The sequence below is a fragment of the Lepidochelys olivacea genome (assembly GCF_965140295.1).
Source record: "Lepidochelys olivacea isolate rLepOli2 genome assembly, chromosome: 4".
Taxonomy (NCBI): domain Eukaryota; kingdom Metazoa; phylum Chordata; order Testudines; family Cheloniidae; genus Lepidochelys; species Lepidochelys olivacea.
Window position 1 is genome coordinate 148,583,540 of NC_140414.1, and position 20,919 is coordinate 148,604,458.

A 20,919-nucleotide genomic window follows, 5' to 3' on the forward strand; every position below is an offset into this window, starting at 1 on the left:
TAAGACAAACATGTTTAGGTGGCTCCGAATTCCAGAGGTAAGGAGACATCAGTTAGAACCTCCTCTGGAAAGGTTTCTAAGACACCAGGTGCCAAGCGTCTCTTACATTTAAGGAAGCCAGCCTGCAACCAAGCATGAACTCGGAGTGCGGCACAGCTCCAGTGCTGGAGGAGGGAGGGCAGACTCCACAGAAGGACCCCCGGGACGCCCCCTGGGATGTTGCAGCAGCAAAGAGTGCTGCTCGAAGTGTGTGGTTTATAAGCAAGAGCCCCACACCCAACAGTTCACAGGAGACACCAATTTGCCTGGCAGTAGTTTCCTGACCCTCTTCGAAACCCAAAAGTGCTTTTGGGCTGACTCACCTGCTCTTTCAACTCATCAATGGTTCTCTCTGCCTGCTTCACCTCCTCCTGCAGCTTTTCCTTCTGTTGACGCAAGCTCTCCAGCTCTGAATTCTTCTTCTCCATGTGTTTCTGAAGCTTCACATGCTCCTGCTTCTCTGATGCAGACAGATCCCGCATCCTGAAACAGAGCAAACACACTCAGAGCAAACGGGAAGGGACCCAGGGACTGTGATCACAGCAGCCATTCCCTGTCCTTGCCATCACAGCCTTCCTCAGGTGTTTGCAGCCGTTCCGAGTCAGCTGGGCTATTCCTGTCCTTTCACTAGCAGTGACCATCCCATACAGGACAGCGTGCAGTCCCATTGCTGAGATACTAGGGCAGCCATGCTGAGTGCAGAGGGAACTCATTTACTCCAAGCAGGTTCAGATTTCCATTCCGTGGTAATGGGACTCTCAAACAGGACAGCTTTGCAGCCATCAGTGCACATTCACTCAGAACAGAGATGTTTCAGCCCCTGGATATGGCTTGCAACTTAACTCTTCATGGGAACACAGCAGATCAGACTCTCGGGCTGTGACCTGAAGAGGCTAGTCAAAGAAGACCATAACAGGTACATTGGTGGAACCACGCAGAGGAGGCTTTCTCCTAGGACACTACAGAGAGATGCAACATCCATTTCACAATGCAAAGCAGTTCAGTAGACACCTGACCAGCAGGTGTGCAGGACACTGCCGGAAGTCATCCCAATCTGGTCACCACAGCAAACACACACATTATCAACCAGCTACAGTATTTAAGTAGCGTGCTCATAGCGAGAGTATCAGAGGAAAGCAGAGTGGTTGCTTCTCACGTTCTCTGCATGTATAACCTCAGCAGACCCACAGTGACCTACCCCACTTCCTACTTCTCTGAGGTTTAAAAGATGTGCCCAGAGTTAGAAAGGAACTGAGGGGCATTTGGAGGGGTGTATCTGTGTGGGACCCTGGCTCGAGAACAGAGGTCCATGGCTCACTGCGTTGAGGCAGGTTTTGTTGCCAGGTGGCAGGGAATGGAGCTTGCAGTGAAGATCTGCAGAGGTGAGATCACGGAGGAGGAGATTTAATAGGGAGGGAGCGTTATACCTGACAAGAGCTTCCTTGAGCCTCGCGTTTTGCTCTTCTAGCTGTTTGACCTGGTAGCTGGATGCAGCCCCATCCGAGCCTGGAGAAAGGGAGAAGCAGAGAGACGATACCCAGCATGCTCAGGAAAATCAGCTGTTATCCAGAGGCAGTTCTCTTAAAAGCAACTAAGGTTTTAAACCTGGGAGTGGGGAGGATAACGCACAGGGGGTTAACCCACCAGCCTATTGCCTCCTCAGCAGAGCGGCCCTCGAATCTAGCATATGGCACAAGTGATACAAGGATGGCAAGCTCAGGTAAGTCGATTAGTGGCCAGGGACTCAAACTAAGAACTACTGCATGGCACGGCACAATCTGCAATCTCAGCTCAGGGGGCTGCCTGGCTAGAACTGCTGGCGCTGCAGGTCAGGCCGGAGGTGCCTGAAGCAGAGCTGTACTCTAGGGGTTAGATTAGATGGTGCTTGTGGTCCTTTCTAACCCTCGGGGTCTATGTACTTACCTGGCTGTAGCTAGCGTGACAGCCAATGTGATCCCAGTAGCCACCGCCCCCCGCCATTCTCCTCCTCCATCCGCCCCACCGAAGATCCCAATCCCCTTCAATCTGTCCATCTTCCCCAGTCCCCCCATTGCAGCCCCCCTCAGTGCATCCATCTGCTGTCTCCTCAATCTACTGCTCCTTTGGCAGATGCAGATTCTGTCCAGCTGAGCAGAGTCCTGGGGCTCTCAGATGACCATTCTGCAGGCCCTCTGGCATGGAACGCGGCTCATGCAGTCGATATTCAATGGCTGCTCACTTCCTTGTCTGTGTATTTTTAAAGTCTGCCTTGGCTAGAAAGCCCATTAGGGAATCAAAACAAGGACAAAATATGTGAGCTTGTCCTGAGTTTTGGTTTCAATGTCCTGTCCATAGAGGAGCTGAGCAGCTGGTCTGAAATCAGCAAAATGAGCAGACCCTGTGCACTACAGCACAAACAGCTCCCAGGAGCAAGCATCCCCTGTCTGGGCAAGGGGCAATGAGAGCTGAAATGGCTGTTTTAACCTTAGCCCCTAGGTTCCCTAGTCAGAGGCCTGTATCCCGGCAGCCAGACTCCTACGCAAACTCAGAGATAATGGGACATGGCGAGTTGCTGACGCTGCTTCCTACTGACCCGTCTGTGAATAAGGGTCCTACCACTTCCTACTGGCCAGCGCTGCGAAGCCAAGTAATCGGACTGCATGCAAAAGACTGAAAGCATTTAGCTGGATGTCTAAGGAGTTATCACAGCAATCCCACAAGGGCAAATCCTAACATCAGAATGGCCAGACTGGATCAGACCAAAGGTCCACGTAGCCCAGTATCCTGTCTTCTGACAGTGGCCAATGCCCAGTGCCCCAGAGGGAATGAACAGAACAGGGAATCATCAAGTGATTCATCCCGGTGCCCATTCCAGCTTCTGGCAGTCAAAGAGGTTTAGGGACACCCAGAGCACGGGGTTGCCTCCTTGACCATCTTGGCTAATAGCCACTGATGGACCATCCTCCAGGAACTTATCTAGTTCTTTTTTGAACCGTTATAGTCTTGGCCTTCACAACATCCTCTGGCAAGGAGTTCCACAGGTTGACCATGCGTTGTGTGAAGAAATACTTCCTTTTGTTTGTGTTAAACCTGCTGCCTAGTAATTTAATTGGGTGACCCCTGCTTCTTGTGTAATGTGAAGAGGTAAACAACACTCCACACCAGTCAGGATTTTACAGACCTCGAGCAGATCCACCTTTAGTCGTGTCTTTTCTAAGACGAACAGTCCCAGTTTTTTTAATCTCTGCTAATATGGAAGCTGTCCCAGACCCCTCATAATTTTTGTTGCCCTTTTCTGTACTTCTTCCATTTCCAATATACCTTTTGGAGGTGGGGCAACTAGAACTGCAGGCAGTGCTCCAGATGTGGGTGCCCCAAGGATTTACGTCGTGGCATTCTGTCCATTATCTACCCTTTCCCAAATGGCTCCTAACATTCTGTGCCGCTGCACATGGAGCAGATGTATCCACAGACCTATCCACGAGGACTCCAAGATCCCTTGCTTGAGTGGTAACAGCTCATTTAAACCCCACCGTTTTCAATGGATAGTTGGGATGTTTTCCAATGTGCATTACTTTGCATGTATCAACATGGAATTTCATCTGCCAGTTTGTTGCCAGTCACCCAGTTGTGTGAGACCCCTTTGTGGCTCCTCGCAGCCAACTCGGGACTTAACTGTATTCAGTTATCTTGAATCATCTGCAGACTTTGCCACCTGTTCACCCCTTTCGCCAGCTCACTTACGAATACGTTGTATGACCTTGGTCCCAGCACAGATCCTTGTGGAGTCCCACCTATTTACCTCTCTCCACTGTGAAAACTGACAATCGATTCCTACCTGTTGTTTCCTCTCTTTTAACCAGTTACTGATCCATAAGAGGACCTTCCCCCTTGTCTCATGATTGCCTCCTTTGCTTAAGAGCCTTTTGTGAGGGATCTTGTCAAAGGCTTTCTGAAATTCCTTGTACACTATTCACGGGATCCCCCTTGTCCACGTTTGCTGACCCCCTCAAAGAATTCTACTAGATTGGAGAGCCAGGAGTTCCCTTTACAAAAACCATGGTGACTTTTCCCCAACAAATCATGTTCATCTCTGCGTCTGGTTGAAACTCTAGTAAAGAAGAAAATCAACAATTTGTCCGGTACTGAAGTTAGGCTCACCGGGCTCTAAGTGACGGGATTGCCTCTGGAGACACCCCCCCACCTTTTTTTTTTTTTTAAACTCTTGGGTGAATCCCATCTGGTCCTAGTGACTTATTACTGTTTATTTCATCAGTGACAATTAACTCCTCAATGACAAGGTTCCCACTGACACCAACAGGTGCAGGATGTATCAACGTAGCCTGGTATTTATGCTGCACTCATCACAACAATGGGATCTCCCCAACATGTAGATTTACTCCCCAACCCATGTTTACATTAAGATGGGACCCCCCCACACACACCTGCAAGACCGTTTCACAATGGGTGGTCCCCACACCTCTCACCTTTCTCTTCTATCTCATGTTTCAGGATTTCCAGGTCCATTGTGAGATATTCCACCTTCTCTTTCAGAGAATCCACCTCCTGCTGCAGGGATTCGGCTCGCTCTTCCGCCATCTCCTTGTCCAGAGTTGCCATCTCGATAGCATCAGCCGTATCAGCCATCTCCTCCATGTAATGCTCCTTGGCTTCCAATGCATCTTTGGCTTCCTGCAGTCAGGCAGAAACAGGATGAGGACACCTTGCGAAGGAAGCCTGATGGGACTGGGGCGCTCCTCAGACTCGGTCACTAACCGGAACCATTACCCAGCTGTGGGGCTCAGCTAATCCTGGCTGTGACAGCGTTCCTGGAGGGGGACTGCATGCAGTCAAATCCCAGTTATTAAATGCTTACCAGGCTAGCAGGGGAAAAGGCCACTGCCACGAAAACGGTCTTATTTCTGTTCCACCTCAGCACCTCTTCCCCCCCCAGCCCAGCAACTGCACTTCCAACCCCTCCCACCTCCACCCTGGACCAGTGGCACAGGGCCTGAGTGGCCTGGATTCCTCCCACCGCACTTGGGAACAATAAGAAAGAAGCAGGTCCGGTAACGCTGCCGGACTCAGGCCTGGTCTACCCTACAGAGTTCGAGTAAGGGCCACGTAAGGCAGCTTACTTCGACCTGTGTCTACACTGAACTGTCTCTCCCGCCGCCGTAAGTCACCACAATTGACTTAATAACTCAAGTGCTACACCTCTTGCGGAGGTGAAGGCGATGTAGTTAGGTTGACACATAGTCAGTGCAGACAGTGTGCTGCTTACATCGACCGTTGCTGCCTTTCAGAAACCATCCCACAATGCCCCACACTGGCAGTTAAAAGGGTGCAAGTGCTCCTGGCAAGGACTCTCACGGCTCACACGAGGAGCCTAGTGTGATGTGTAAAACCGATTCAATGACTGTGGTGGTTGTATATCCATGTAACTTAGGTCGACTTAATTTTGTAGTCGAGACTTGCCCTCAGATTTAACCTTTGCATGATGAATTCCTGACTGCTTTGGTAACCAGGATGGGAGGTACCAGCAGGTTACATTATGAAGTATTACATGCCAGAGGACACAACTGTTTCGTTTTCATTAAGAGAGGTTCCCCAGACCCTAACTGGGGATCACTAAAATCTAACCAAGGTGTTAACCTGACAAAAGGCAGGTGTGTTAAACACACACAAGGATGATGAGCTGGTCTGTTTGTGTAACTCACGGAATGCGCCAAGCCATGGCACCGGCTCACGGCTGCATTTTCAGTACGGACACACATCAAGCATATTTTATACGTTTCTTTGTAGTAACAGCATTTAGCCTAGTCTGTTAAAATGGAGTAGTGATCTCGGATCATCCCCACTAATAAAACAAACAGCTGTGGGTCCATTCCCGTTGGATAACACCAACAGACAGTACTGAGCAGTTTGGCTGCTGTGTTAGGTTCTAAGCTTCCCTTTTATGTTCATGTCTTTCAATGCAGAACTTAGATCTAACAATAGCAATTTACCTCCTCAAGCCAGATGGCTGGGAAAGCAGGCATTGCAGAGCACTGGCGGATAATGCTCTGGCTGTGATGAAAGGTTATTTAGAAAAGGGCCTATTGCAAGGCACCTAACCACACCACAAGTCACAATACACAAAGCATTAAAACATCTTCCAGGCAATCCACCCACTCCAAGTTCTCTACACAGTCTCTGTTCTATAAAGGTTCTTGTAGAGCCCTCAGCACCGCAGTATCCAAGGACCTTTCAGTCATGTGTTAAGCGAAGTGACTTGTCACATGTGATTCAGTCTCTTATTGTTTGATTTAGTTTTGAATAAATGTGCTCATGCTGCTCTGTGCTGATGTCCGAGGAGACCTGGCTCTGATCCAGGCCCTGCCCCCACTCCACCCCTTCCCCCAAGACCCCATCCCACCCCACCTCTGCCCCGCTGATCAGCACCTCCCGCTCCCTCCCAGCCTCCTGCCTGCCGCGAAACAGCTGTTCGTGGCAGGTGGGGGGGGGAAAGAGGTGCTGATCTGCGTGGCCTATCGGTGGGCACGAGGCACTGGGGGGAGTTGGGGGGGCTGCCGGTGGGTGCTCAGAACCCATCATTTTTTCCCCGTGGGTGCTCCAGCCCCAGAGCACCCACAGAGTTGGCGCCTATGGCTGGAAGCCAAAAGGAAACTCACTCATCAGGTCCTACCTGGAGTCCAGGGAGCAGAGCGCCAGGTCCAAATACACTGGCTGCTAAAACTTGTGATATACAAGGTGGGTGAGCGAATATATTTTATTGACCCAACTTCTGTTGGTGAGGGAGACAAGCTTGGAAAACAGAAGTTGGCCCAATAAAAGCTATTACCTCACCCACCTGGTCTCTCTAATATCCTGGGACCTACACGACTAACAACTCTGCCAAAGGAGTGTGATCGTAAGAATGGACCTGCCTCTCTCTCCTTGCTTTCAGGGTTAGGGTCTGATAGAAGGGGCACTGGAAGAAGAAAACCCTCTCCCAGAGGGAGCGCACTGAGTGCATGCATCTGAACATGGCCATATAGGAAACACAACATTAAAATGCGATCCTGTAACCAACAGCTCCAGCATCCTGGATCTGATCAGAGGCTTGCAATGAGTTTCCCTCTTGCCGGTGCTGTGAGGATTTCCACAGTGGCTCTGTTTGTTCATACCACTAGGTCGGGCTCAGAATCCGTATGGCAAGCCACTCTCCAAAAATCATAGTGTTGGAACTGCAGTACCAGACTCCACTGACCTGGGCACATCTGGAGCCACAGTGACAGAGAAAAGCAGTAGACAAGGGACTCTCCCTAATCAAGGTGTGGGATCCTCGCTTGGTAGCCTCAGCTCTGGCTCTATGCTTGGCTGTCCTAGGTCTGTGCTTGTCTGCTGGGTCTAGATCCTTCAGAAGCCACGTTAAGCACACAGCCAGGCCTCCTAGATCAACCTGAACAGAGCCAGTCACTTCAACGGTGAGCAGAAAGCTGACAATAGACTCACACAGGGCCAGCCCCAGCTGACGGGCCTCATGAGCCTCCCATCTCAGTAGGAGTGTGCCAGGCAACCCACAGGTCCAGATGGAGCCCAGGCCACTGCATCTCCTCTCCTCCTCCTTTAAGGAATCTGACCGATTGACTAACTACAAACAAAATTTGCCCCCTAGGGCAGATGAAAGAAAAGGATGAGGAACGCGCTGAGGACACTGTGTGTGGCTGGAGACCGCTGCACTTTCTGTGGTTAGAAGGAAGAGAAGGGGAACGCCTGGGCCCCTCCGGGATAGGAGGGAGAGAGGAGAGGCCTAATGGCCACCACTCTCTCCAGAAGATTCCCATAGGGTCAAGGTGCTTCCATCACAAGCCAAAAGTGGGAATCTGCAGAGGCCACTGGCAGAAGGGACACATTATACGAAGCACTGCTTGGCTAAAGCTGGTCAGTGTGGCTCCATGACAAAACTCTTGCCTCAGATATGGGGAGAAAATAGGCCAAAATAAACCACAGTAAGATGCCACCAGGATAATGGACCCAGACATATTTAGTGCCCTGTACAAATCAATTCAGCACTGAGTGTAGTTTACTTCCATTTGGCTTTTGCACTCTCAAGCCAGCACATAAGCCAATGTTTGCTATGTTGTGGTCACTGGTTGCTTTAGGGCCCACATCTCTTCAAAAGACAGGATCTGGGGGAGTTCATATTTTTATGCTAGTTGATGTATCAAAAAATAAAGTAAGAACTCCCCAATCTTATTTCCAACAATTAAATAGCCTTGAATGTACTGGTTCCCTTGACGTGTCATTAACGTGAGCTGCACCGCTCTGGCTGCTGCCACATGCCCGCCAAGAAGATGCTCACCTTTTTGGCCTCCTTTAGACGTTTCTGGAGGTCAACCTGTTGTTCCTGCATTTTGCTCTTCCACTCCTGCACCTGCTCCAACTGGATCTTGTATTTCTCCAGCTCTTTCAGCTTTGCTTTGTCTTCATTTCGCTTCATCTTCAGAGTCTCCAGCTTCTCCTCCAGGTCTCTGACTTGAGAACGCAGGTTCTCCTCCTCCTGCACAGCCAGGGGGAAATGGGAGGTTACTCTGAGAAGTAGAAATGTCATGTAACAATGCATTTCCCCAAATACCTCTAATTTAATGCACAGGCAACAAAACCTTCTAAGTCTGACCCAGTCCTCAGAATTCAGTCAACCCTTTTCCAACAGCAGCAGCATTAAAGGCCTCTTAGAATAATTTCATTCACTATGTTCTTCCATTTCCAAAGCCTGTATAATTTTTTAATCTCATTGAGTTTCAGTTCACCCACAGAACATGGTTCAATGCTTCTCGATGTGCTGAGAGATGGCCTGGCCTTCAAAGGTGCTGTGCACCTGCACTTACAAGTGACTTCACGGGGATTTGTGGGTGCTCAGCCCTTCTGAAAATCAATAATGTACAAAATTAACTCACCTAATTCCCCTCTCCTGCCCCTAGGGGTCAGAGTAGTGACACATGCAAGGAAAAAGTGTCTCCACTAACAGGACTGGGGTTCTAATGTGACAAGCTATGTGATTTTAAATTACAGCGTGTGTAATGGCTAATGCTTTAAAGCTTATTTAAATGAAGTTTAACAACTTGCAGACACACACAAACTGTGCCCACTGTAAACTGGAGAGTTATTAGTTGATGCCATGGGGTTACTCTACTGAGTGCCAAAGGCACCCTAATCCTTTCCCATCTCTCCCCCATCAGTTGCTCCGATACGATGGGGCGGTTACTATACCAAAGGGGGTTAAGCATGGCTAAGAGATTCTCTATGTTGGATTCTGAAGGTTTTGGAATCATGGCTCTGGACACTTTCATCTCTAGAAGGAAAGGCTCAGTGCAAAATCCAGCACGTGTGATTCTTCACCCAGGTAAGGCTGGAGCACTGCCCTGATCCCTCAGCAAGATGACAGTGCCATAGAGGCGTCTCCCCTGCAAACCACAAACTAGCCATTGTGTCTGACTGCAGTGCCCTCTTTCAGGCTAACCAGTGGGCTCTCCAGAGACAAGCAGGCGAGACCTTTCCCACTGAAAGATAACCCAGGTAACCAGCATCAACAGGAGGTCACTTGACTCTGTTAGGACAAAGAGCGACTGGCTGAATTTGGGCTGAAGCAGTTGGGTTTCAAAACCCAGTTCAAAGACATCCTTACCTTTTACAGGTGTAGCCCACAGAGGATTCTGGTGCCAGCAAGCAACACTCCATCTTGATCTGAGCAAAGGCTGCTCAAAGATGAAGCAGTGTATGCTGGGACCTGAAGCGTCTCCTCCGCACCAAAGTTGAAGGTGGCTGCAATCTACTCCAGTGCATGAGAATTAGGCACAGTCCCCAGGTTCCTGGCAAGCTTCTAATGCAGCCCTGTTGGGTCCCACCCTTTTGAGGTGAAACATCTCTTCCTGAAGCCCTTCACGCTGCAAGGGGACTTGGACTCTCCCTAAAACATGTGTAAGGCTAACATGTTGTTCCCTGGAAACCTATCTGCCCGGTAACTGGAGAACTGCCTGCACAGGAAGGAAGAACATCCCTCAAGCAGCACAAAGCCTGGAAGGTATTATGCAGCCATGCCTGGGCTTTTCCTGATGGGAGAATCACAGAGCCAAGCGGAACTCCCAGCAAGGCCTTGGTGACTGAGCAGACAAAGACGATCTCCCCCTGCACCAATGTTCAGTGAGCAGCAGTCACCTGCCCAATGTGAACAAATGGGTGCTGCTCAGCATGCTGAAAGCAGAAAATGCCTTCAGGTGTTTCAGAAGATTCTTTGCTTGGCTACGCATCGTGCAGCTACAAGACCGGCACTCGCTCTTGATGGAAACGTGGGTCCCCCATCCATTTGAAGTCTAGTCCATTTTTTTAAATAGCTGCAACTCGTTTGGGGTTCTGCACCTGCTCCCAAGCACCCCACCAACACCTAGTGAGTTTTACAATCACATTTTCCTATTTTCTTTTTATTTATCCCCCCGGCTGCTGTGTGAAAAACCTACACAAACAGCACAAACTGATGGGCTCTGCAGAGCAACCAGTGGAATTGATGAGGCACTAAGTGTTGTCAGATACCAGAGTCTTTTCCTTCTGTGTTCTCAGTTGATTTGGGCATCAGTAACAGGGCTAGCAAGTGAGCAGGTTTCAGGCACAGGTGTAACGGACGATGAACCCTGAACTGATGAGGCTGGAATGCCTTTTCCCTCCACTAGGTGGTGCTTTTTCCAGCTCACAACTTCACACAAAACCTCAAATGCTTTTTCACATCTTGTGCTATTACTTCTTTGCCCTCCTGTCCTAAATCTTTCATAAGCTCGAAATTCAGCTAATTAAGAAGGTGCAGGAGGGAAATAATGAAAAACTATTTTAAACAACAAAATTGGCCTAGATAGTAATTATCAGCCATCAAACACCCATTAAATCACCCAGCCCACCTCTAAGGCCAGGTCAGGTTGTTCTCCACGGGATATTCCCTAACAGTTTGTCCCATCCCAGAGAATGGGGCTTCTCCACTTTACCTGGGGGAGAATATTCCTCAGCCCACCACCCTCTCAAGGTCAGATCATCAGTCTGGATAGTCTGGCAAAACAAAACACCCTTTTGACTTTCCCCACACAAGAGACCTAGAGTGTAAGCCGTGGGACAGAGTCGAGAGCCAGGGGTCTAGTCCCAGCTCCAATTTGTGTGACCTTCATCTCCGTGCCTCAGTTTCCTCATCTCTAAAATGAGATACAGCCATATTCCAGTCTCACAAATATGCTGGAAGGGTTAATGTTTGTAGAGTGCTGAGCTAAGCAGTGGTATTCTCACCATCCTGAACCTCCTTTCCAGCCTTGGGGTTTCGCCCCACATCTGCCCTTGGTCTACTCTTAGCCATGCTATACATATGCATCTCAGAAGACAATCCGTTCAAAACCCCAGGTTGCTTTCGCAGGTCTTCTCTGCATTGCTTTCAGTCTGTGGTAGTGTGGTGCCCAGAACCGACTGGGATATTCCAGATGCAGTCACACGAGTGCTGTACGGAGACGGAACACAAGAGCGCTCCCTGGCCGTTTTTGTTGGAGCATGGCATAGGGTGGGCTGAAAAATGGTTCCCCTGCCATGCCCCCCGGCCTGCTTCCTGTTCTCTTGCCTCCTTGCCTTTGAGCACTCTCCTCCCCCTCCCCACTCGGGTAGAGCAATCAGACAGCCACAGGCTGAAGTGAAGGTTCCACACCCCTGGGACATTGTCCTGTTTTACACCTTTACCTTTGTAGGGGAAGGAGCTGAAGGAGGTGCCACCGGAGAGGTCAGGGAAGGAGTTGGAATGACCGGTGCAGCCAGAGGTGTCTGAGCAGGTGTGCTGGGCTCACTGCTACTCATCTCGCCCCCTGAGGCGGAAGCGGAGCCAGAGGGCCCAGCTGTACCGCTGGATGCTGCAGAGTTGGGAGTCCGGGTAGGCTGCAAAACAACATGGTCAAGGGGGAAGAGAGTCAGAACAGCACTTGCTTTGGGAGGGATCTGCCATCACTCACCACTGTCTCCACCTTTCATTCGGGCCTCGCTTTGAACTTTGCCTCCATGTTATTCTTAAAACAAGCCCTTCCTGGGACAGAGCACCATCACCAATTATTATGGCTGAGGGCCTGTGACTCCCAGTGCTGGTTTCAACACAGACGAACACAGGGAGTGAAACCCTGTAGGGTGTAACTACTGCAGAACCAACGGACTTACCGATGATCCTAGAACATGCAGGCACTGTGCGATATTCTACTTATCTGCAAGGGCCCATTCTGGGCACGAGCATACAGTCCCCACTAAGCATACCTGATACCTTCAGAAAAGGGCTTCTGGCAAGGCTGAGGACAAGAAACATTTTGCTTCACCAGTTAGAGAGTGGTAATAGTGGGCAATGGAATTGTAAAAATGGCCCAGTGCTAACCCAGCAGATCCATGCCACACCTTGAGTCCTATATGCTGCTATGAACAGACAACACTATGTTTTCGGTTCCCTTTATTACTGTGAGCCCTGCACAGCTAGCACTGCTCTGGGAAAGGGAGTTGGAGCTGGGATCCTGTGCCCAGGTCTGGGGCCCACAAGTCAAGATGGATGTTGATAAATTGGAGAGGGGTCAGAGAAAAGCCATGAGAGTGACGGAAGGGTCAGAAAACCTGCCTTGTAGGGATCCTCTAAGAGCTCAGTCTATTTAGCTGAACAAGAGACATTTAAGGGTGATTTGATCCCAGCCTATAAGTACCTAAATGGAGGAATAAGGGGAGCAGAGGAAGGTCTAACATGATCCAATGGCTGGAAGTCAAAGCTAGACAAACTTAGAGTGGAAATATGGTGTACATCTTTAACAGTGAAAGTAATTAACCTTTGGAACAATTTACTGAGGGTCGTGGTAAATTCTCTGTCACTGACACTTTAAAATCAAGACTGGCTGTTTTTCTAAAAGCTCCACTCCAGGAATTATTTTGGGGCAGGTCTCTGGCCTGTACTTTGCTGGGGTCAGACTAGATGATCACAATGGTTCCTGCTGACCTTGAAATCTATGAATTTTTAGGGGACTAGAGAGGGGTAGATCCCAGGAGTGACAATAAACGAAGCAGCAGTAAGGAGTTTGCTAACATCTAACAAAGGCTATACAGAGAAATAATGGAGGGGCACTTATGGGGGAGGTGGCAGTAGAAGAGAAAGCCTGACACTTGTGACAAACAGACCAGCCTTTGGACCTGCAAAACTGTGTCCAATCACCTAACCTGGGTCCAGCCAAATATAGCTTTGGACGGAGACTCTCCTACATAAACAAATGATGGACACACCTAATTCTGATAAACTTCAAGCAAGAGTGCCCCGAAGGCCTCCAGAGCCAGCCATTTGTAAATGGCATTTGCATATTTGCATTTTCTGAACTTTAATTCAACGTATTATTCAGAATTTAGCAAACAGCTGCTACTGGGTACTTGGAGATTTTCAATTTTAAAGTCTGAATTGTTTTAATTTGCCATTTTAATCTTGTTTCTTCAGCATACCCTTGCAGATTTCACTCCTGCTTCTTGGGAGAGTCAAATGGTCTCTTTTGTATGCTGTTCTTTGTCTCCAACTTTATGACACAACACGGAAGTTGGTAGTTTTCCTTTTAAACGTATTGCCATGATACATGGTAAATTCTGACTTCATCTAGAAGGGGCAGGGTTCCCCAAGAAGAGCCATGCTCAGTAATGAAGCAAGCCTACGACATACCATCACAGGCGTGGTAACAATGGACACTACACTGTGATATGGGGCCTACGCAGCTGTTCTCTGGACTGGCTGGAGCTCCCAGCAGTGTGGCGTAAAAGGGCTGCAATACAGGTGAGGAGACGAAGGGAATCTGAAGTCTACAAAAAAGCAGCAAACTTCTCAGAAAGTGCTGACTAGTGCTTATCTTCAACTCATAAGAACATAAGAAAGGCCAGTCTGGGTCAGACCAAAGATCCATCCAGCCCAGTGTCCTGTCTGCCGATAGTGGCCAATGCCAGGTGCCCCAGAGGGAGTGAACTTAACAGGTCATGATCTAGTGATCTCTCCTACCATCCATCTCCACCCTCTGACAAACAGAGGCTAGGGACACCATTCCTTACCCATCCTGGCTAATAGCCATTAATGGACTTAACCTCCATGAATTTATCCAGCTCTCTTTTAAACCCTGTTATAGTCCTAGCCCTCACAACCTCCTCAGGCAAGGAGTTCCACAGGTTGACTGTGCGCTGAGTGAAGAAGAACTTCCTTTGATTTGTTTTAAACCTGCTGCCCATTAATTTCATTTGGTAGCCCCTCGTTCTTATCTTATGGGAACAAGTCAATAACTTTTCCTTCTTCACTTTCTCCACACCACTCATGATTTTATAGACCTATATATAACTCCTCTCCGACATGCATTTCTAACGGACCCATCGCTGTGGTATCGAGGTGTGTTAGAGTCAGTCAGCTAATTTATTGAGGGTTAATTTCATTTTATCCCTTGGCATTGGCTCTTTGGCACACACACCACATTTGTCAAGTCTCAGGGCTGGTCTACACTGACCACTTACCTCGGCATAGCTATTTCTCGGGGGTGTGAATAACCTGAGGTCCACTGCACTAGGTCAATGGAAGGATTCTTCCATGGACCCAGCTTCCACCTCTCGGGGAGCCTGATTAACCACAGCAACGGGGGACCCCTCCCGGGGCTGCAGTGAGTGTCTACATGGCAGAACTACAGCTTTGTCACGGTCGCATTTTAAGCTTAGACACAGCCTAACTCCCAGCTCAGCTCTGCATTAGCTAGGATACAGCCAGGCCATCACTCCAGATCAGCATGGGCACCGGTGCTTGAGAACCATTTACGGCAATGAACCAACGCTGCCTGAACCTTCCTGAGCAGCACTGTTCACCGGGACATTGAACTCTGGTCCCCCAGTAGGCACCATGCTGCAGAGTCTCCAGAGTGAGCGCTCTGGGCACATGACGCAGAAGTCTAGCCTACACAATGAACTGATGGAGGTACAGTGCCCTATGGAGGGGCAGGCTGCTCCATGTTTCCCTCTGAAACTAGGAGCATCCAGCCTTGGTCCTGGGAAGAGGCCTTGTGGCACCAGCCTTTGCCAGGCATATGCCACCTCTGAGAAGCAGGCTACTCTACACAAGCAAATCTCTTTGCTGTAGGGAATTTTCATAGTACTTTGCAGATAAAACCGCGTTGCCAGATCGAGCTGTCAGCGTCCGTGGGATCAGGGCAGTGTCACCAGTGGACAAACCTAGGTGAGTCTTCAGGGAGTGATGCTGCTGAAGGGCTGGAAGTATTGGGGTGCTTAAAGGCCACCAACTGCAGCTTGGAACCTGGACCTCCTGAGGCGGATAGGGCCAGGGGGAGATGTTGGACCTAGAGCTTGTTGAGACTGGTAACACCTCTCTAGGGGAGGGTAGGACACCAGGTGTTCTGAGAGCAGCATTGGCAAGGCCCCTATTCAAAACACCACTGGGTGCCACCAACCCTGCTAGCTATCAAATGATACTGAGCCTCCCGTTTTGGGAGGAGTTCATGGTGAAGCAGCTCTGGCATTGCCTAGAGCCCTCTGACTTCAGACCTGTGTCTGGGGCCAACTGCACTAGTGGCACCAGCTGATGGACTCTTCCTAGCCAAGGCTGAGGATATGGTGTGCAGGAGGAGTTAGAATATTTATCACTGACCAAGAGGGGCTATGGACACATCTGTGACCTGTCAGAGTTCGCTGGAATTGCCTAGGGAGTGGCTCTGCTCCCTGTGGGCAGAGAACCCCACTGGTAAGTGGATAGCTTTGGTTCTGACAAACACTTGTCTGGGGTCCTGCAGGGTTTAATTCAGTCTCCCCTTCTGATCAGGGCATACCAGGGGACACTAGGAGGGGTAGTAAGGAGACATGGGGGGAGATGCCTTCGGTATATAACGATACTCAGCTCTGCGGAGGGAGTGTCTGCTAGCTGGCCTTGCCCTGGAGAGCTAGCCAGCTGAGATAATGCTGACAAGGCTGGGGGAAGGAGCTAGCAGAACTCATTAGTATTGGATCAGCATCTGCTATTGGTCACTATAGTTTGTAACTTGGGCTTTAGTTAGACCCCAGATGCGACTGGATGTGGAAGCAGCAAACATCAGCAAAGGTGCCACGTTACTGTCTGGGTGGAATGGGGTGACTAATGGCCGTGTCAGTCAGATGCAAGCCTACTACACTTATCCATGCCTTTGTTTCCTCGAGATCAGACCATCATAAAGCGTTCTCCATGGGGCTACATCTTAACATCACTCAAACTGAAGGGGACGCAGAATGCAGCAATCCATTTGAGCCGTGTCTCTCTCTCTCTCTCACTGGGAGCACCCTAGGAACTGCATTGGCTTCCGGGTGGAATTCAAAGTGGTGGCTCAAACTTCACACTCTAAATGGTCTGTCCTATAATTACCCCAAGCAGTCGCCTCTCCCCCTTGTGGCACATGACCAGAGCAGCCATCAGCCCAGGCATTCAGGCTGGAGCCCTCTGGCTGTAAGCGAGAGTATGCTGCTAGCAGGGTACAAAGGCTGCAGGACTCAAACTGGCCTCTTTTCTTGATCCCCTAGAACAGAAATGTGAACTCTGGTCACACAGCGAAGCCCATCCCTTCTCCCAGGCATTTGGGAGGGGACATTCGAGGGGAAGATTTTATTTGCTATTGGAGGAGGGAGAGAGAGAGAGTGTGTGTCATTTACTTTTGGTGGTAGCAGCAGTCTGTTATTGGCTGGACTGTCAACTCTTGAAGACAGGAAGTGTGTACACATATTTGTGCCACACCTAGATTGGTGGGACTCCAGGCCACACTGGGGTCTCTGGATGCAACTGCAGTATGAACAAACACTTCCATGGGGTAATGACTGAAGATTTCTAATACTGTCAAAAAGAAAAGGAATACTTGTGGCACCTTAGAGACTAACCAATGAATGCATCCAATGAAGTGAGCTGTAGCTCACGGAAGCTCATGCTCAAATAAATGGGTTAGTCTCTAAGGTGCCACAAGTCCTCCTGTTCTTTTTGCGAATACAGACTAACACGGCTGTTACTCTGAAACCTGATATTGTCAGAGCATGAATGGAAGCCTATAGGTGGAACAACATCTTTTAATAAACTGAATGAACAAATAAATACGTCTTCCCTGACTGGAGTTAGCCACACAACCCAGTGAAATCAAAGACACAATCAGAGCCCCCCAACTCATGAGATAGAATGCAACTGTTCCGAGAGACGAGGTGGGTGAGGTGGTATCTTTTGTTGGACTGACTTGTGTTGGTGAAAGAGACAAGCTTTTGAGCTACACAGAGTTCGTCTTACGTCAGCGGACGACCTCTGTGTAGCGTGAAAGCTCGACTCTTTCACCAACACAAGTCAGCCCAATAAAAGATACCACCTCACCCACCTCGACTCTCTCATATCTTGGGACCAACCTGGCTCCAAGCACACTGCAAACGGAGGAAGTGTTTGCCATTTACAAATCATCATGTAGCCACAGGCTTTTGGAGGATCTGTGTCCAGGCTGTAGCCTCCCCCAACTCTGCTTCTCTGCACTGCTAGCACCAGAGTTTGCTACACACAGCAGGCTCTCTCCACAGCCATACAAAACCCTGGATGACTTTGGCGTTGTCTCCTTAAAAGAGACTACTCAAGAACTCCCTCCCCCACAAACAACCTCAAGCCCCCTGTAACGAACAGCAACCAGGGAGAGCCAAGGTATAACGTTACCACAGGGACATCTCGAGGGGAGCTTCAGCCATAAAGTGGAAATAGGATCACCCAGGCATTTTTATGCTCTAATTCATTAAATTAGTTCTGGGAACAGCAGAGAGTAACAGCCTTGATGACAATTTCACCCTTGCAGATTCACCCCAGGGAAGCGTTTCTGTCTGTAGCGATTTCCCAGGTTTCCCAAAAGGACGGAAAAAGGAAACAGACATTGGAGTTTAGCATTTAAGTAAAAATCAATGCCCACTGACCACAGCTCTTGGTTCTCACCTTGGGCCGCCTGGTGGTGGTCTGGAGGGCAACAGGAGTAGAAGGCAGAGTAGGAGAAACATTCATACAGGGAAAGACAGGAACAGAGATACATAGACAGCAGCGGCAGCAGCGGCAGATGCAGCAAAGAACAAGGTAAAGGAAACAAAAAGACATGACCGCCATTAGTGTGTGTAGCGTCAGGATAACATGCTCATTCCCCCATGCTCCCACGACGGCCCCAGGTGAAACAGAACCCTGATGTGGCTCACCTCACACCTGGGCTAGAAAAATCTCTCAGTCATTTGCACTCAAGACACCGAAGTTCTCCCATGGCCACCCCTATCTTTAACATGCAGATGCAGGACCGCAAAGATCTTCCCATCAGGAAGTCTTCCGTCATGAGACAGGAAGCCTGACTACTTGGACAATGGAGGCGCCCTGCATGCTGACACCTGCTGTCCTCGCAGCTGCCCACGGGGCATCCACAACCTGATCCATCTAGTGGACTCCTGGAAAGATCTCAGAAAGGCAAAGTTTGGGCTCCCTTGGCTTAGCTGGAGAAACACCCTGCTGAGTTGTTGTTGGACTGCCCAAGGTTCTCAAGGCTTCTGCTGGCAGGAGCCTGGATTTCACTCACACACATCCTTTTCCTAGACGGGGTTACTGAAGCTCAAGTGTCACAAACTGCCCAAAGAGAAGCAGGAGCAAGAGGATTCTAACTCCTTCAGTTACACCATCACAGGCTTTGCATTTTGTGAAGCTTCACCTCAAACCTGGAGGCATTGCCATTTTCCCCTTGGCTCTGAAGAATAAAATGTGTCACGTTATCAAGTAGGCCCATTCAGACTTAGGCACCTGTCCTCTGTATTAAGGAAGTTGATACAAGATTACAATAACCAATCTGGCAACACCACACCTAGGAATTTTTCACACTATGTGCCTCCTTGCTGTGTGGTTACTACACACGGACTGTCCCATTATGTGGTGCCTCGTCGACAAAGATTTAACAGAAATCGAGACACCAGGCAGGAGTGAACTTGGAGCAGCTTTCTTCGGCCAGTGTGTTGCAGGGAAAGCATGAAGGGATATACTCCCTGTCTGTGTCACTCCATTACTGGGAGCTAATCAGACAAGGAACAGAGCTACACTGAAAGGTGGAGCTTCTGTTCTGTCACACTTAATGGCCTACACAATATCACCCCATTAAATGGGGCACATTAATGGGGCACATTAAACCCCATTATAGTCTGCTTTCCTTTACCATTAAAAGGTAAAACAATGCACTAGGAAGTCTTAAGGTTAGCAGGACCAGAGCAGGTCAAAAGAAACCAGCCCTCATGCTCCTCCCGCACTGGGTAGCATGAGGAATGAGGCCTTTAATCACACAAAGCCTACTGGCAACTATCTGGCTGCTACAACCACAGACATGCTGGCCAATGCAAGGCCATGTAAAACAGCTGGCCTGTATGTGAGAGACAGGAAGACAAAGCTTCAGAGTTTAAGTGAGGCAGTGGTCCACATCTTTATCTGAGGGGGATGGTCTCACTCGCATGTAACTTTGGTAAACCAGGAAACACATGGCTTCTAGTAATCCCTCTCTTCCTTTTTAATATCAGAATTGCACAGAATAGTCTAAGGGTCACACAGTAAAATGCAAACCCCTTCGAACACCTGATATGAGGCACATCCTTTGGGGATAAATCCTACTTTGCTCACAATTCCAGAAGAAAACTTCCCAGAGGGTCTAACTCTGGCTAGCTGCTACTTTTAACGTAGAAGTGAAAGACTTACAGCCTCCAGAGCAGTTTTCTTATTTTGCAAAACACTAATCAGGAAAGTGTTCCCACCAAGCAGTAGAAGCTAAAAAACCTGGAGATTAATTTAGTGTTGAGGACTGGCAGTGTAAGGTCTTCCAGAGTGCTTTGGAAAAGCTAAGAGTCTCTCAAAACATCCACAGGAAAACCCATTGTGTGGAATGAATCTTTGAAAACCTGATGCAACTATCTGTTAACTCTGGCCATCCCCAGGGGGAAATTCTGCAGAAGAGCTTCCATCAAGTGGCCCTGCTCTGAGAAACCCTCTCTTCTCTGGGATTTAGCAACCCAGGCATGTTCCCGTGTTCCATTCCTTGCCAAGCACTGGGCTGCCAGTGCAGCATGTTAAAGAGGAACTCAACAAAATCTCTATTGTCAGAGAAATGTTGCTTCAAACATGGCTCCTGGTGTCCTATTATGGAATGGTTAGCACCAAAAAAGCCAGAGCCAACAATGGAGGTGCTAGCTGGATGGGCCTCTCGGCTTCCAAGAAGCAGATATAAGGAGTTCTTGATACTTGACAAAAATTAGTAGCCAAGGGCTGAAATATTTTAAACTGACAACCAACTTTGTACATTCAAGAAATACATCAGAACTGCCTGTTCCAACAGATGGATTTATACTAACGATAAATACCCCTGAGGGTGTTAATGAAGCCCCCTGAAAGATACACCAGCATCTCAGATCAACCAACCTTGAAATGGTCACTTCTGGGGCACTAAGGAAGTTGAGAGCATCTTTCCTAGATTAAACCATACAGGATCCTAACAAAACTTGTCTCCTGGCAGCTCTAACTAAAGCTACCCTGCCATTCCCATGAAAGGAAAAACAGCTAAGAAGCGGGCAATAGCATTTTTAATCCTTGTGCCGTTTCCCCTGTGTTATTAGGCCTAGTTTAAGGGTGGAAGTTCATCAGTTTGGTCCCAGCCCATCAAACTCACTTTGTAAAGATGATACAGCCTGAGCGGTCAGCTATGAAATTCACTGGGGGAACGGCTCATTTGTAAATGAAGGTCATAACAATGGTTCACTGATCTCATCAGGGTGTAGAACAGACTGGTCTTGATGCTGCCTAGGCAGATCTGCTGTGTG

General features: G+C 48.9%; 1 protein-coding gene across 11 annotated transcripts in view; it reads right to left on the bottom strand.

Annotated features, from left to right (window-relative positions):
• The window catches only part of DCTN1 (dynactin subunit 1), a 144,032-nt gene that overhangs the window by 24,778 nt on the left and 98,335 nt on the right, over positions 1 to 20,919 (bottom strand). For 9 of the 11 annotated variants that reach the window (XM_084626590.1, XM_084626589.1, XM_084626588.1 and 6 more), the window contains 6 exons: positions 18,032 to 18,052; positions 11,764 to 11,955; positions 8,366 to 8,563; positions 4,506 to 4,710; positions 1,467 to 1,545; positions 363 to 522 (listed from right to left, as the gene is read on the bottom strand). In XM_084626590.1, the coding sequence (XP_084482716.1) occupies positions 363 to 522; positions 1,467 to 1,545; positions 4,506 to 4,710; positions 8,366 to 8,563; positions 11,764 to 11,955; positions 18,032 to 18,052 (855 nt within the window). The remainder of the gene's footprint in view (positions 1 to 362; positions 523 to 1,466; positions 1,546 to 4,505; positions 4,711 to 8,365; positions 8,564 to 11,763; positions 11,956 to 18,031; positions 18,053 to 20,919) is intronic. The other 2 variants (XM_084626581.1, XM_084626582.1) reach the window with 1 other exon arrangement.